General features: G+C 46.4%; 1 protein-coding gene and 1 long non-coding RNA gene across 4 annotated transcripts in view; one reads left to right on the top strand and one right to left on the bottom strand.

Moving 5' to 3' along the window:
• Positions 1-16,677, bottom strand: part of EPHB1 (EPH receptor B1) — a 365,030-nt gene that overhangs the window by 106,180 nt on the left and 242,173 nt on the right. For all 3 annotated transcript variants that reach the window (XM_054040375.1, XM_054040377.1, XM_054040378.1), the window contains exon 4: positions 1,886-2,041. In XM_054040375.1, the coding sequence (XP_053896350.1) occupies positions 1,886-2,041 (156 nt within the window). The remainder of the gene's footprint in view (positions 1-1,885; positions 2,042-16,677) is intronic.
• On the top strand, positions 2,048-14,943 carry LOC128843508 (uncharacterized). Its single transcript, XR_008446282.1, has 3 exons — positions 2,048-2,147; positions 14,013-14,099; positions 14,765-14,943. It is a non-coding gene; the product is annotated as an uncharacterized LOC128843508 (long non-coding RNA).

The following is a 16,677-nucleotide window of genomic DNA, read 5'->3' as shown; positions in this document are numbered from 1 at the left end:
AGCACTTCCTCTGCCACTGACAGCTAAAGTGATCAAGCAAAATATAGAAATTAATCTCTTATTTCAGATGCATACTTTTAGATCTTCCTTAGCCATGCAGTATATAAGCAGATACAAGCAATACTGCAGGATTCTGTGTGGTTATGCTGAACACACACACACGCTGGGTGCATAGGGAAGCACAAGGATGAACATTAGTTACATCCAATCTCTTTTTTTCAAGACATGCCGATGTCAGGATAAACCCACAAAGCAACTGTGCAATTGTTCTTGAAAAATGTATTTTTATGACAATAAACCAGGCCACAAACACAGACCAATTGAAAATTCACTTTTATTAAAGAGCACCAGCCTAGAAATATAATTCAGTGCTCATGCCGCACTTATTAAATAATAAAATACAAGATGCCAGAGAAGAGGAAAAGCAGGGGAAGCAAGAAATTCCCAGTTTTCACATCTCAATTATTTTTAATGGCAAAAACAATTGTTTTGCAATATAGTCCCTGTGACCTTTCACCCCACTTGGAAGGAAAGCAAGTCCAGGCCAGGGCTTGTAAATCTCCAAGGCACAGCCACCATCCTGCTTGAGTGATCTCCAGAGCAGAAGCCAAGGGTCTCTGCAGCTTGGGCTATAGAACCCAGCTCTCCAGGTAAGATCTGAAACGGACTCACATTCTCTGTGGATCAGGCACAGAGGGGTACATGTAACACAGACCAGTGGGTCAAACAAGGACATGGTTTTTAAAACTTTTGGGGGAGGAAGTAGAAGGGGCCTTTGCACACCTGTTTGCTAATTTGCTCATTTTTAGGATCCTGGCTAAGGCCTATTACACCCTTTTAGCGGGGAGTTTGACCAGAAGTTAAGTTTGACACTAGATTGTCTTTTTGTGCTGTGTAGGTACAGCACCTAGCACAGCGAGGTCTAGTCCACGACTGGGACTCCTGGGCACTATGCTAATACAAATAAATAATATTCATAAGAATGATACACTTTCAAATACACAGAAGCACACAGCAGCTGTTGACTAGCAATGGGCTCTTTCTATATCAAGCTGATTTTTTATGGAGCGACAGACTTAAGATAGCTTCTGCCGTCTTATTTACAGTAGACAGCCGAGGAAGATGATTCATTTCAAGCAAAGCCACGCAGAATACCAATGCTTAACATACTCCTTGCCCCTGTAAAAGAACATTCCATCAACAAGACTACGAACAAGACAGCAGTGGTAGATAATCCCCAGGATAAATTAGAATTGGAGGTTATCTGCCTCCTACCGCAGACATTGCCACTAAGAAATATATATTTCTGGGAGATCTTCCAGTTTGGACTGACTGATGTCTGGGTTGTGGAACTAGGACATTATTGAGAATGTGGTGTACACTAAACTGCTATCAGAAGAACCAGTTGCTAGCAAAGAAGCAGAAGTTGATGCACGATCACCTGCTCATGCCAGTCTAGTGATAAAAGGATTAGTATTGATGTTATGACACTAGGCACATTTCCATTCAACAGAGAAGATGGTGTCATATCATGTGGTAACAGATGGCTACTGAACACTGTTCATGTGGCCTTTGGATGTCTAAAATCTTCAGCATGTGGGCTCTCCCAGCTCTATAGGAATACAGTGAAGATGCATCTCAGAGCCACAGTTAGAAAACTCTGCAGTCTATCCCTCACTGACTCCTCCTGTAGTGTGCAGCCTGAAGGGCAGATCCTAGCTGAGGTAAATTAACATAGCTCAGTGATTTAATGCAACAGCATCTGCTGAGTACCTGGCCCTGAGCCTTCATAATTAAACCACCTTTCCTCTTCTGGCCACTGTCTAATAATGATACACTGCAGCTCTCTATTCCCCATCTGTGTAATTGGGACACTGTTACTTACTGGTGCAGGCTGCCTCTGGTGGGTCAAAATCAGCACGATAGTAGCCATTGCGGCAGGTGCAGATGGGAGAAGCCTCCGACGTGGAGCGACTGTTGGTGGGACACTGGGCACAGCTCCCCACACCCTGCGTGGCCTTAAACATCCCTGCTGGACAAGCTGGAACAGAAAGAGGAGAGAAGGAAAGAGGTGAATGCTGAACTCTGCAGTCTAAAAGGTGCACCAGAGATGCTGACCTCCAAACACTCTTCTTCACCCACAGGAGGTGAGTCCTGATTTTATTATAAAGCTAAGACAGCAATGACAACAAAAGAGAGTTTGCGTTATTACAGTCACAAAGGGCACCCTGAATGCAGGGAACTGGCTAGAAACAAGAAGGGAGCAGAGCGGCTCTCCTTAGCCCCCAGGTAGATGGTTTAGAAGTGCAACCCTGCATGGGGCAGATCAGAAGTTAGTCTGTTGGAGGAAAGCTCCTGTACAGGGCCGGCTCCAGGCACCAGCTTGGCAAGCTGGTGCTTGGGGCGGCCACTCCGGACAGGGACGGCAGGTCCAGGTATTCGGCAGCAATTCGGCGGACGGTCCCTCACTCCTGCTAAGAGCGAAGGACCTTCCGCCGAATTGCCGCCGCAGATCGCGATCACGGCTTTTTGTGTGTGTGTGTGTGTGTGTGGTGACTGCTTGGGGCAGCCAAATCCCTGGAGCCGGCCCTGCTCCTGTAGAAGGGAGGAGAGAGACTCATCACAATTCCCAGGAGGGCACCTGGGCAGTGAGACCTACAGCGGAACCTGAGCCAGGGGAAAGGGCACAGTTTACACATGGAACTTAGGGTCAGTTGTTGCGTGTAGGTAACTCAGTCCCTGAAGAAAGGGACTGAAATTCTGTGGCTGCTGAGAGTTCGTTCATGCACTGGCTGGTAAGTTGGCTGACTGGCTTACACCCTCATTGTAGATCTCTCTTACCCATGTTGAAAGCCTGTATAATACACTGGGGCTCTGACCACTGACAGCTGTGATCTTCAGCCAGTTCAGCTGATGAAGCAGGTCCATAACTTGTGTGCCCACAGCCACCCCCCTTCTTCAGAAGAGGTGTCCCTCTCAGAAGCATGCCCTCTGACTGACTGCAGTGCCATCACAAGAGAAATGCCAAGCAGACATGGTGGCACCTCCTGGAACCATCTCTCACTCTTACTCACCGCGGCAGAGACAAACAGGGAGAACTTTGTTTCTATTTGTAAACATATTTTCTCTGACTTGTCTCAATCCTACTTCCGACCATGCAGAATACAAGAAGAGTCAAGAAAGCAAAAACCTACTAGCTAGATGCTAAAAGCAGAAAAGCAAGTTCAAGGGATATACTAGCCATGATGCCTGCTTCAGGCTGTTGAGAAAACAAACAATAAAACAATAAAATTAGGTCAATACCCTTATTCTGGTGGTTTTCCCAGGAGTTTGAAGACAACAGTGTGTGTATAATGTCATTTTCTGGGCATGAAGTGGCTTCTATTCCATTCTGTTTGAGTTTTCGTATTGCCCCCATCAGTATATCATCAGAACACCTGTATTTTGGCATTTGCAGAGTTGTAGGCATGTTGGTCCCAGGATATTGGAGAGACCAGGTGGGTGAGGTGCTATCTGTTATTGGACCACCTTCTGTTGGTGAAAGAGACAAGCCTTTGACCTACACAGAGCTGAAGAAGAGCTCTGTGTGGCTCAAGAGCTTGTCTCTTGTCTTGTTTCTTTGGTGGCCTGTGATAAGTCAGTGGTTTCAGTCAAGTCTCTGTTCCCCAAGCATCCCTATCACAAAAACTATCACCACCAGTTAGTGCTGTAGACATGCCAGCATATTCTCTAGGCAAAAGTGATCAATTCCATTCGGATTTTTACTAACACTAAGTGAATCCTCTCAGGATGCTACTTCCATCAATGAATGCAAGAAGATGCTAATGGAGAACAATTAAAAGTGGGCTGAGAGGGCTATGAGTGGGTCGAGGCAAGGAGAGTTATTAGTCCTAATGAGTTGTGTAGGTTGGGATGGTACTTTCATTGCTCTCATTCCCGTTTGAGCATAAGATAGACATATTACCCACATCTAAATAGACTGATTCAGTACACAAAGAAGAAAGTTAACAAACATTGGACTGAAAGGGAATTGCATTGACCAGTCCTACTCATGGGCACTGGACAATGATTGATGTGTAACGGTACAGGGTTTTCACAGTTGCACAGTTCCCTGCGTTCTAGCTGTTGATGTCTAATTTCCATAATATCTGTATGGTGTTTTCTCAATAACCACACGGTGATTAGCCAGGCAGAGTGAAGAAGATGGCAGAATCACTGCATGGGTATATTTCAACACCTGTACTTTGAATATGTAAGTCTTTTAACTCTGGTTACTATAGTCCCTCTGATCTGATTGGCTCCTATCCTCTGAATTTTCAAGCTGAGTGACAGCAACCAAGATTGCCTGAGATTCCCAATTTGTAGAGATGGAGGTAGAGGCGGGGAGGAGAAATGGGAAGGACAGGATAGGGGAAATGAATATGGCCAAAAGAATGCTTTCCCTTTTGATTGTTTTTAAGTGTAGCGTTTAGCAGATCAAGCAGCTCATTTAGGTTTTTGTAGGTTTTTTCCACTTCAAACTTTAATATTTAATTTAAAATGCCAATATAATAACAATAACAACATAAGCCTCCTTCCTGTTATGTCGCTACTAACCATCACCTGGGCTAATAAACTTTTTGTCCTTTGGCCTCAGCATTTATTCAGTCAGGATGCAGTAATTAATTCATAAACAGAGAGCACCCTCCAGATATCATTATAATAAGACTTTAATCTCTGGCAGGGTGAGGTTTCATTAATCAACAGTCTCGCTCTGATCTGTGGTTATATATCAAGTATAAATGAAATGACAATGATGGGTTTGATCAAATGAATACCAGGACCCATATCCTCAGCTGTTGTAAAGTGTCATAGCTCCATGGATTTCAAGTCGAGGATCTGACTCTGGATGGGATATACCCCATAAGCGAATTAGCCCCCTTCCTGCATGAAGAGGTCCAAATTAGCATTTGGAGGAAATTTACAGTGTCTCTCAAACAATAGTCTTAAGAGGGCTTTAAACTACAGTGGCAAGAGACTCAGCTATAGGATACAAAATTCACAGATCAGAAATTTTGCTGAGCTGTGTATCCTATTTAGACAGAGGCTAATTTCTACTCTGTGGAAATTGGACTTTGTACTGTGTATTGATTGGACTTTGTACTGTGTGTTGACCTTCAGTCAAGGTGACCTACAAGTGTTACTGTTCTGTAACATACTGGTCTGCAAAAGTGGAAATACCTTGGATTTCCTTGAGTTCTTGCAAAAACACACACTCTCCTTTTAGGTGACCTTGGTAGCATAACTTTATAGGTAAAATTTCCAGCCAGCTATTGGGCCCAGAGCTGACAAATGCTTTGCAAGTGGATGCATTTTAAAAACTATCTGATTTTACTGTATTTTCCTGATATTTATTTTAAACCTGGTGCCTTATAATCTAGTCTGTTAATAAATCTTTAATACTAAGAGATCAAGTAACTACAGTAGCTGGTTGTATAACCTGTTCCATCTGCCAAGACCTTTTCAAAGGCATCCTGTTTGTTCAAAGGCTGTCAGAGTCTAGGGTGACCAGATGGCAAGTGTGAAAAATCGGGATGGGGGTGGGGGTTAATAGGCACCTATTTAAGACAAAGCCCTGAATATCAGGACTGTCCCTATAAAATCGGGACAGCTGGTCACCCTATCAGAGTCTAAGAGTCCCTTGGGAGAATGCTTGGGGTTCTCAATGGGCTTTCTCACTGTTGCTCTCCCAGCTTTTCTATCCTTGAGTTGCTGTATCCCTCCCTGTTAATCCCCCCTCCCTTTTTTTAAGTAACTTTGGGTTGATGGATGGATGCTCATTCAGCCTTGACATCCCTGAAACTCACTAAACACAAATGATTTCTACACAACTTCAGGACAGAGAGGTGAATGACTGTTTTTGCATATATATTGGAGGCAACAGACCTTCATCAAATCTGCTTGGAGAATATAACACATGTACCTTGAATTGTCCAGGGCATCCAGCCCCCCAAGAAGTATGAAATACTGTCAGTGGGAGATTTCTTGAAGCATCCCTGACTGGCCTGAAGCATTTAAGCACAGAAGGAACTAAAGCAACGAGCAGGGAAACATTCTCCACTTTGCTTGATATGGGAAAGCTACGAGCTAATAGGGCAGGGTCCCCCATGGGCACCCCACTCCTGATCTGCTCACATGCTCAATGTGGAGCAGAGAAGACTGAACATAGGTGTTGCAGGAAAGGTCTCAGTGTTGCATTCCTAAACACATGCATAACAGATGGCCCGAAAATAAAGGAGGAGAAATAAAGAGGAAAGCAGATGGCCTTTGAGAAGAGAAGAAGAAGAGGGAACAAGGAGGGACTTAGTGTGGGGTGGGGAGGGGAATCCAGGTTTGCTGGTTGCACAGAGACAGGAGGAGCAGAGCCAGTGAGGAAGAAGGAACTGGGTCACCAGAGCTATGGAGGGGATGGGAATGAGGAACAGAAAGAAAGAGAGAGAAAGCAAAGCAGTGAAGAGAGGCGTCGTTGCTGGGCACAACCTGAAGCACCCCAACATTACCACTCTCCTCACGGGTTCATTCATGACTCAGAAGGTGCTCACTACACTCATGACATTCCATGCCTGATGGATACCCAGTAATTGTGGCTGCTCCCACCCAAGCCTCCATGGCCTAACACCTTGTCTCCTTCCTCACCACCCTGAGCCTTCCCACAAACGTTACTAGGAAACCCAAGAGCTCCTGGACTCTGGCTGCACAGATATACAGTTCTTACCCTTGGAGCATTTCTCCCAGGTGTAAAACTGAACACACCAAGGGCCTGATCCAAAGCCCTTTGAAGTCAGTGGGAGTCTTTCCACCAACTTTCCACCAACTTCACTGGGCTCTGGATCAAGCCCTTTATGCACAGTGAGCCAACAGTGAGGCCAAGCCTATGAGTCCGCACAGGCCTTTGGAACCTCTCTGCAAACCAAAGGATGGAAGGAGGGGAAAGTGTTTAACAGCAGAGCTCATAGCAGGAATTAGCACCATCTTCTGTGACAAAAAGAGCTAATGGCCTAAATTAGTCTCTTCAGGGGAAAGAGAGGCCCCTGCATGACCTGGCTAGAAGTAGCTGGCAACACCTTGCCTAGCTTTACTCTTAAACAAAGGAGCTAAAAGCATCCAAAGGTGTCCCCCACATACACAGCCTGTCACCCACGCAAAATCCATTGCATCTAGTAGGATTACTTTGCAAAGAAACATACTAAGTGTCTCATAAACAGTGCAGTGATTGAGATAATGGAAAGTGCCTCTTATCCCTTGCCCGCTGCATCAGGATATGAGGCATCTCTGAGAAGCCAAGAAAAGGAAATTAATAGGAGCAAACAGGAGTAACCACTTTTATGCAATTTCCTTGGCAGATAGTGGACCATCTTATCTTTATTTGAGCCCTTTAGCCTGTCAGACAAAACTCACAAAGGCCTCTTGCTCTCACAGTATTTTTAGATATTAAAAGAAGATAGAAACGAATACATCCAAACATTTTATGATTTTACTATTTGCAGACTAGAGTTTACAGAACAATGTAGACACACCCACAGAGGCCCAGGCTTTTAGATGCAGAGGTCAAGGGTTCAAAACCTGCAGGTGATCTGTCCAGAGATATAAAAACACATTTGTGAATCATCTGCAGATTGTATACCTAGCTATGAATGGAGATTAAAATCCTGCATAAGGCTGCAGATGTGCTGTTGACCCTGTGGCACATGTGATCTGTTAACACCACTCTGAATATGAAGGAGGAGAGAGTAATTTCTGCCAGGGGATGAGATAGAGGAACTCCAGGAGGGACACCTAGACACATCCAGAATCCAGAAGGAACCTCAGACTGATATTGAGACATGGTTTTGAGTGAGCACTAAAGCCAAACCCCAGACAACAGGTGAGTCTGACCATTAAGCACACTCCACCCATTCACACTCAGGAAGGTAGCTGGAAGAGGTTCCTTCCTAATTCTGCCTTTCCAATGGCATGCACCCTGGCTACCTTGTGTAGAGCACTTTGTGAACTCAGGCTGGCTTCAGGTGATTTGGATGATGCCCACTAGGCAGGGCTGGCTCCAGGCACCAGCGTAGGAAGCAGGTGCTTGGGGCAGCCAATTCAAAGGAGCGGCACTCCATCCGGTATCAGGGCGGCACGTCCGGGTCTTCAGCGGCAATTCGGCGGTGGGTCCCTCATTCCCTATCCTCCTCTTTGAGCTGCCGCTGAATTGCCACCAAAGAGGAAGAGAGAGAGGACCCGCCGCCAAACTGCCGTCGAAGAAGCGGCGCAATTTAGCTGCCGCCAAAGTGCTGCCGCTCATATTTTTTTTTTTTTTTTTCTGCTTCGGGGGGCAAAAAGCTGGAGCCGGCCCTGCCACTAGGGACTCAGCTTGGATTACTGCCTATAAGACAAAAGTATCCTGGAGACTCAATATAAACAAAGAGAGAGTGTGATCCAGTCTGATTAGATAACCAGAAGTTGCCAGATGTTGCAGACACTAGCCATTTGATGGCAATTCAATGAAGGAACATGCAAGACGAGTAATGAAAGCAACTACTTTGCATAAAACTGCTATTAGCTCACTGTAGATGGGCATTTGCGGGCAACAAAGAATCAAATGTCAGCCAACATCTTTATCCTCTCCCCTCAGCCTCCGGAATGTTCTTCACTAGGTTTATTGGTGACTTTCTAATGACAGGATTAAAACACTACACAATAGCTAAAACAGTAACAAATGGCTACGATCACTCAAGAAACATTGTAACATCTGAAGAAGATATTCCAGCCAATCAATTTTTTTATTGGTCAGATTGTTCCAAGACCCACCTCCCCAGTCTCTGCTGATACAATTTCCAAAAACAGAGATTTGAAAAACACACTAACTCAATACTATGGTCAATCACAGGATGACTATAAGCCACCTATGTGGTATGGCTGTGAAAAAGACTAATGCAACCCTATGATGCATTAGGCAAGATATTTCCAGTAGAGATAGGGAAGTGTTATTACTGTTGTACAAAAGGCAGAGATGAGACCTCATCCGGAATACTGTGTAATTTTGGCCTCCCATGATTAAGAAAGATTAATTCAAACTGGAAAAGGTGCAGAGAAGGGCTATTAGGATGATGCGAGGAATGGAGAACAAGCCTTATAAAGGAAAACTTAAGGAGCCTGGCTTGTTTAGCCTAATCAAATGAAGGCTGAGGGGAGAGATGATTGCTCTCTATAAATATATCAGAGATACAGTAACTCCTCACTTAACGTTGCAGTTATGTTCCTGAAAAATGTGACTTTAAGCGAAACGATGTTAAGTGAATCCAATTTCCCCATAAGAATTAATGTAAATGAGGGGGTTAGGTTCCAGGGAAAAAAAATTCACCAGACAAAAGACTATATTATATATATACACACACACACATTATAAGTTTTAAACAAACAATTTAATACTGGTACACAGTGATGATGATTGTGAAGCTTGGTTGAGGTGGAGGAGTCAGACGGTGGGATATTTTCCAGGGAATGCCTTACTGCTAAATGATGAATAAGCAATTGGCTGAGCATTCAAAGTTTAACTTTCACACTCCACAAGGCAGCAGGAATGGAGGGAGGGGAGACAGCATCACAGACAGAGACAGAGACACACACCGTGTGTGTGTGTGTGTGAGAGAGAGGGATGCGCATTTCCCTTTAAGTACGCTGACCCTACTCTTAAGTACACTGCCTTGTTAATTAGAACATCTTTCTGAGACCACAGCTGCTGCCAGCAAGCTTCCCCTGTCCTGAGCCGTGTCGTGTGTCCCCCCTGCTCTATGGAAGATGGGGTAAGTGGGGTGCAGGAGCAGGGGGGAGGGGGACACCCTGACATTAGCCTTCCTCTTCCTTCCCCTCCCCCCCACCCCACACAGCAAGCAGGAGTCTCATGGAGCAGCTCCAAGGCAGAGGGCAGGAGCAGCACATGGTATTGTGGGGAGGGACAGCTGAACTGCCAGCAATTGATAGCCTGCTGGGCAGCTGCTGCACAGAGAACTTAGGGGAGTGGGGAGCTGATAGGGGGAGCTGATAGGGGGGCTGCCGGTCCACCCTGGTTCCAAGCCCCCACCAGCTAGTTTCAACGGGCTGCTCTTCCTGCAAGCAGTAGACAAAGCAGGCGGCTGCCAAATGACATTAGAAGAGAGCATTGCACAACTTTAAATAAGCATGTTCCCTAATTGATCAGCAACATAACAACGAAACAACGTTAACTGGGAAGACTTTAAGTGAGGAGTTACTGTATAAATGTCAGGGAGGGAGAGGAGTTATTTGAGTTAAAGGCCAATGTTGGCACAAGAACAAATGGGTATAAACTGGATGCCAACAAGTTTAGGCTCGAAATTAGATGAAGATTTCTAACCATCAGAGGAGTGAAGTTCTGAAACAGCCTTCCAAGGGGAGCAGTTGAGGCGTAAAACCAAACTTGTTTCAGTGCAAAACCTACAGATGCAATACCTGTAGACAGATCTCCACTGCCACGAAGATCAACACTGCTCATAATATACCTTTCAAGATCCCTGGATCCTACACATGCCTATCACAACAAGCGGTGTACCTTATCCAGTGCACTAAATGTCCCAATAACAATTCTATGGGTGAAATGGGACAATCACTACACTCTGGAGTGAACTCACACAGAAAAATGATAACAGACAAAAATACCATATCACCTGTGGGTGAACATCTGTCACAAAGTGAGCATTCTATATATGACCTCTCAGTCTTCATCTTCAAAGGAAACCTGCACAACACCTTCAGAAGTGGAGCCTCGGTGCTTAAATTCATAATTTTGCTAGACACTAAGAGTCATAGACTGAAAAAAAGACACTGGATTTCTGGCTTATTACAACAATCTATAATCCACTCACCCCATCAGCTTTTTTCCTCTCCTTTTCCTGATATGACTGGTGAGATATTAACAGGCCACTTCACCTTGAATGGTCCCTTGAAATATATGTGCTAACTGCTTATGCTAAATAATCCATTCTACATTGTATTTAGCTGTGACACTTTTCGTACCTTTCCCAGACCTGAAGAAGATTTCTGTGTAGCTTGAAAGCTTGACTTTCCCACTTACAGAAGCTGGTTCACTAAAAGATATTACCTCACCTGCTTGTTTCTCTACCTCGTTTCAAGACTGAGTTTGATATGTTTATGGAGGTGATGGTCAGATGACATTGCCTACAAAGGCATATAACCCTTCCATGACAGCTATTAGCAAATATCTCCAACAGTCAGCAATGGGACACTCACTCTAAGTTACTATAGAGAATTGTTTCCCAGGTGTCTGGCTGGTGGGTCTCAACCTCACGTTCAGAATCTAACTGATCGCCATATTTGGAGTCAGGAAGAGGAGGTTACTCACCCTGTGCAGTAACTGACGTTCTTCGAGATGAGTGTCCCTGTGGGTGCTCCACTCTAGGTGCTGGTACGTCCCTGCGCCTTCATTCGGAGATTTTTCGTAGCAGTACTCGTACTGGCCACGCATGCGCAGAGGCTGCCCCCCGCCCGCAGTGAGTCTAGGATAATCGTGCACATGCGTGGCCAATCTCCTCAGTTCCTTCTCTACAACGGAGGCTACCCCAACTCCGAAGTAGAGGGGAGGAGGGTGGGTAGTGGAGCACCCACAGGGACACTCATCTCGAAGAACGTCAGTTACTGCACAGGGTGAGTAACCTCCTCTTCTTCTTCGAGAGATGTCCCTGTGGGTGCTCCACTCTAGGTGACTTAAAAGCCGTGTATCTTAAGGAGGTAGGGACTTCGGATCTGATAGGAACCCCGCTGATAGTACAGCCCTGCCCAAACGTATATCAGATAGAGGGCCTTGAGTAAGGGCATAGTGTTTAACAAATGTGTGCTCAAAGGACCAGGTAGCTGCTTTACAGATATCAGCCAGGGGACTTTGCGTAAGAATGCTACAGAGGCAGCAATAGATCTAGTGGAGTGTGTTCTGATGCCGTCTGGAGGTGTAACTTTCTTCATCTGATAGCACAACCGGATGCACTGAGAAATCCAGTTCGCAAGTCTCTGGGTAGAAATAGGTGTACCTCTGGAATGCTCCGCGATGGAAACAAAAAGTCTGGAAGAATTTCTAAAAGGTTTGGTTCTATCCAAATAGAAGGACAAGGCCCTGCGTACGTCTAGTGTATGCATTGAGGCTTCGAACGAGTTCGCATGTGGCTTCGGGAAAAAGGTTGGTAAGTGAATCGGCTCATTAATGTGGAATGAGGAGTGTACCTTAGGAAGAAAATTGGGGTGTAACCTGAGGGTAACCTTGTCTTTGAAAAATATTGTATATGGTGGGTCTGCCATAAGAGCTGCTATTTCTCCTGCCTGCCTTGCGGAGGTAATCGCCACTAAAAATGCTGTTTTCATCGAAAGGTGTAAAAGGGAACACGTGGCTAGGGGTTCAAATGGTTGTTGGGTTAGGCAAGAGAGAACTAGATGAAGGTCCCACGGGGTGGTGGGTGGTTTTATGTCTGGGTATAGGGTTTGGAGACCCTTGAGGAAGCGCTTGGTGATAGGATGAGCAAATACAGAAGTATCATCAACTTTGTCATTAAAAGTTGTAATAGCAGCTAAATGGACCTTGATGGAACTGGAAGAAAGGCCGGATTGCTTAAGGTCCAATAGGTAGTCAAGTATGAGCGGAAGAGATGCTGACGTGGGACTAAGTTGTTTAGTTGAACACCAGTGTGTTCTTACATAGATAGGTGGTGCGAGTAGATTGTGTTCTGCTATGTAGGAGCACTCTTTGAACTTGTTCAGAACAATCTAGTTCATTTTGGGAGAACCATGTAGGAACCATGCTTTGAGGTGGAGCATGGATAAGTTGGGGTGGAGAAAACGGCCGTGTTGTTGTGATAGGAGGTTCGGAATGAGAAGCAAGGGGATTGGTGGTCGAATCGACATTTTGGTGAGAAACGGGAACCAGGGCTGTCTGGGCCATGATGGGGCAATTAGGATCACCTTGGCTCCATCTGTTTGTATTTTTATCAGGACCTTGTTCAGAACAGGTATCGGGGGAAACGCATACAGTAAGTTTTGGTGCCATGGGATCATGAATGCATCTCCCAGGGAATGTTTGCCTAGCCCTGCTCTGGAGCAAAAATTGGGACATTTCTTGTTTTTTGCAGTTGCAAAGAGGTCTATTGCTGGGTAGCCCCAAATGCAGAATATGTTGTGAATGGTGTGATCGTTTAATTCCCATTCGTGATCCCACGGGAAATGTCTGCTTAGTTCGTCCACTGTGGTATTCATCACTCCGGGAAGATAGGCCACTGATACCCGGATGTTGTTCGCAATGCACCAGTTCCAGAGTTTCATAGCCTCTGTGCACAGAGACTGGGATTGAGATCCCCCTGCCTGTTCACGTAGAACATGCATGCAATATTGTCTGTCATTATGCGTACGTGTTGGTTCTTGATCAGTGGTAGGAATTGACGGCACGCATTGCGAATGGCTCGAAGTTCTAGGACATTTATATGGAGAGAGGTCTCGGTTGAAGACCAAAGTCCCTGGGCTGTGTGGTGAGACATGTGTGAACCCCATCCTGTCAGAGATGCATCGGTCGTCAGTATGATGGATGGAGCCTGCTGAAGAAAGGGGACTCCAGAGCAGAGGTTGGAGTGAATTGTCCACCACTGTAGAGAATCTTTGACTCGGGCAGGTATGGAGAGAGTCTTGTTTAGAGGGTGCACATTCGGTCTGTACACCGTGGCCAACCACGCTTGGAAGGACCTCATATATAGACGTGCATTTTGAACGACGGAGGTGCACGAGGCCATGTGACCTAGTATTTGTAGGCAGTCCAGGACAGTCACCTGGGGACTGCTGCGAATCCTTGTGGCTAGTTGACTTATAGAATTGAAGCGGGCTGGTGGGAGAGATGCCAACCCCGTCCGGGAGTCGAGGTATGCCCCTATGAACTCCAGATGTTGGGTGGGGTATAATGTGGATTTGTTTTTGTTTACTTGCAGGCCTAAAGATAGGAAACAATCGATGGTAAGCCGTATGGATCGGAGAGCTTCGTCGAACGTTGAAGCTTTGAGGAGGCAATCGTCTAGGTAAGGAAATATTACGACCCCTTGTTTTCTGAGGTAGGCTGTAACTACGGCTAGGATCTTGGAAAAAACACGGGGGGCCGTGGACAGTCCGAAAGGGAGAACCCTGTATTGGAAATGTGTGGAGCCGAGAGTAAAGCATAGGAATCGTCTGTGGGCTGGGTGTATAATCACATGAAAATAGGCGTCCTGTAGGTCGAGGGCTGAAAACCAATCACCCTGCTCCAGCACTGGGATTATGGTGGTGAGAGTAACCATCTTGAACTTTTGCTTTTTGACAAATTTGTTGAGCCGCCTGAGGTCGAGGATTGGTCGCCATCCCCCATTTTTCTTCTCTGTTAAGAAATAATGGGAGTAAAAACCCTTCCCTCTGTGTTGTTCTGGCACAGTTTCTACTGCTCCCAGTTGAAGGAGATGCTGCACTTCTTGGAAGAGTAGTCGCTTGTGAGATGGGTCCCTGAAGAGTGATGGGGAGGGTGGGTGGGTGGGAGGGAGGGAGAGGAAGGGGATGGCGTATCCAATTGTAACTACCTCTATGACCCATTTGTCGGATGTAATTTTCTGCCATTGATGAGAGAATGGTCGTAGGCGGTGTCCAAAGATAGGTGTGCCGGCTGAAGTGGGAACACTGTTTTCTAAACCCTCGACCAATGGTTCATCGAATACAGCATGTCGTTTGTGGTGGAGGCAAAAAGTTTTTCCCCATCGAAGGGAAGATCTTCAATGGTGCTCTGGACCTCTCGAGGGAAGAAGGAGGAAGAGAGCCATGAACCCCGTCGCATGACCACCGCTGTGGCGGTCGACCTTGCTGCAGTGTTAGCTACATCGAGGGCCGCTTGGAGAGCGGTGCGTGATATGGTTTGTCCCTCGGAAACCAGAGCTGTGAATTGTTGTTTCTTCTGTTCTGGGATGTGATCAATAAAATCCATGAATTTATTATAGTTTTTGTGGTCATATTTTGCAAGGACTGCGGTATAATTAGCTATGCGAAATTGTAGCGTCGAGGATGCATATACTTTACGGCCGAAGAGGTCCAGGCGTTTACTGTCCTTGTTGGTTGGGGTGGAGCGGGCGTACTGTTGTTTGGCCCTCTGGTTTGCTGCATCCACTACCAATGAGTTTGGCGCCGGATGGGTAAAAAGGAATTCTGAGCCCTTTGAAGGAATGAAGTACTTCCTGTCCTCTTGTTTACAGGTAGGTAGGCTAGTGGCTGGATTCTGCCAGATGGATTTAGCGGGTTCTAAAAGGGCTATGTTGATTGGTAATGCCACTCTAGAGGAAGAAGAGGGCTGCAAAATGTCTGTTAGTTCATGCCGTTGTTCAGTGACTTCCTCTAAGTTAATTTTCAAGTCACCTGCAGCTCTTTTAAAGAGGTCTTGGAATTTAGCATAGTCATCCGCCGGGGTTGGAGGAATGGGAAGTAAGGCTTCCTCAGGCGTTACGTCGGACTCTGCTGGAATAGGAGCAGGACTCAGTTGCTCCTGGGAGTGTGACGATGCTGCCTGGTATCTTATGTCACTGGCAGGTCCGTCACCAGGCGGTGCTAAACCGGTGTTGCGCCTGGTCGAAGTGCCGTAGCGCATGTGTTCTCGGGGGTACGATGCCCATGGTGCCCAACATTGCCAAGGTGCTGGGTAGGGCATAGGTGGTGCAATCCAAGGGTTCACTCCCCATGGGGCAGGATACTGAGGACAGGCTGAGGTAGTTTTTTTGTAACCCCTGTTGATCTGGGTCTGGGAGTCTTGATAAGGAGAAAAAACTGCCTGTGGATCAGTTTCCTCCTCACTGGAGGAAGGTTGTTCTGATCCTGACTCAGGCATTGGAGAAAAACAGGCATTTATCAGAATAGGTGAGACCAATAGATCTGCTGTCTGAGTAAATTGAAAAGGTGAGGCTCCTGCGTGAGGTGAAAACTGTGGCGGAGGAGGTTGCCCTGAGGGAACATTCCTCTGAGCAGGGGTTTTTCCTTTGATCTCCCTGTCAGACTGTGCCGCGGTTGCCGGTGCCGTGGTAGGTGCCGGGGGGGCAACATCAGCCCGCAGAGGGTCAGGCAAGGCTGGAAATGTTGGCACCGCGTCCGTCTCGGTGCCGAACGGTGCCATAAACGATGCAGGCAACTGAAAGCCTGAAGCCTCCGCACTGGAGCTTCGCGCCGCCGCCGCAGCCTGAGGCGGCTTTCGTGCGGTGCCTGAGGAGCCCGGCTCTTCAAAAGTGCTGAGGCGAGGAAACACAGGCAGGGAAACTGTTGACCTGCCTGAGGCACTTTTGTGCCTCACCAACTTCTTTGTTGGAGAGGGCTGCCCCTTTTTTGTAGCTTTCTTCAGTTTTTTTGAAGCAGGGGGGCTGTGGCGGGCAGTAGAGCTGGAGTCAGCACCTGGGTCTGAAACTGACCCGATAGACTTCTGCAGGAGGAGCAGTTTCAGTTTAAGCTCCCTGTCCTTTCGTGCCCTGGAACTGAGTTTGGTACAGTGGGCACATTTTTGGGGAATGTGTGTTTCCCCCAGGCATTTTATACAATGAGAGTGGCCATCAGAGAGCGGAATAGCGTCCTTACACGTAGCGCAGCGCTTAAAGCCTGTGG

This window comes from Malaclemys terrapin, chromosome 9 (genome assembly GCF_027887155.1).
Source record: "Malaclemys terrapin pileata isolate rMalTer1 chromosome 9, rMalTer1.hap1, whole genome shotgun sequence".
NCBI classification, from domain to species: Eukaryota; Metazoa; Chordata; order Testudines; family Emydidae; genus Malaclemys; species Malaclemys terrapin.
The sequence above is the reverse complement of the archived record's forward strand: the minus strand, read 5'-3'. Positions and strand labels throughout refer to the sequence as shown.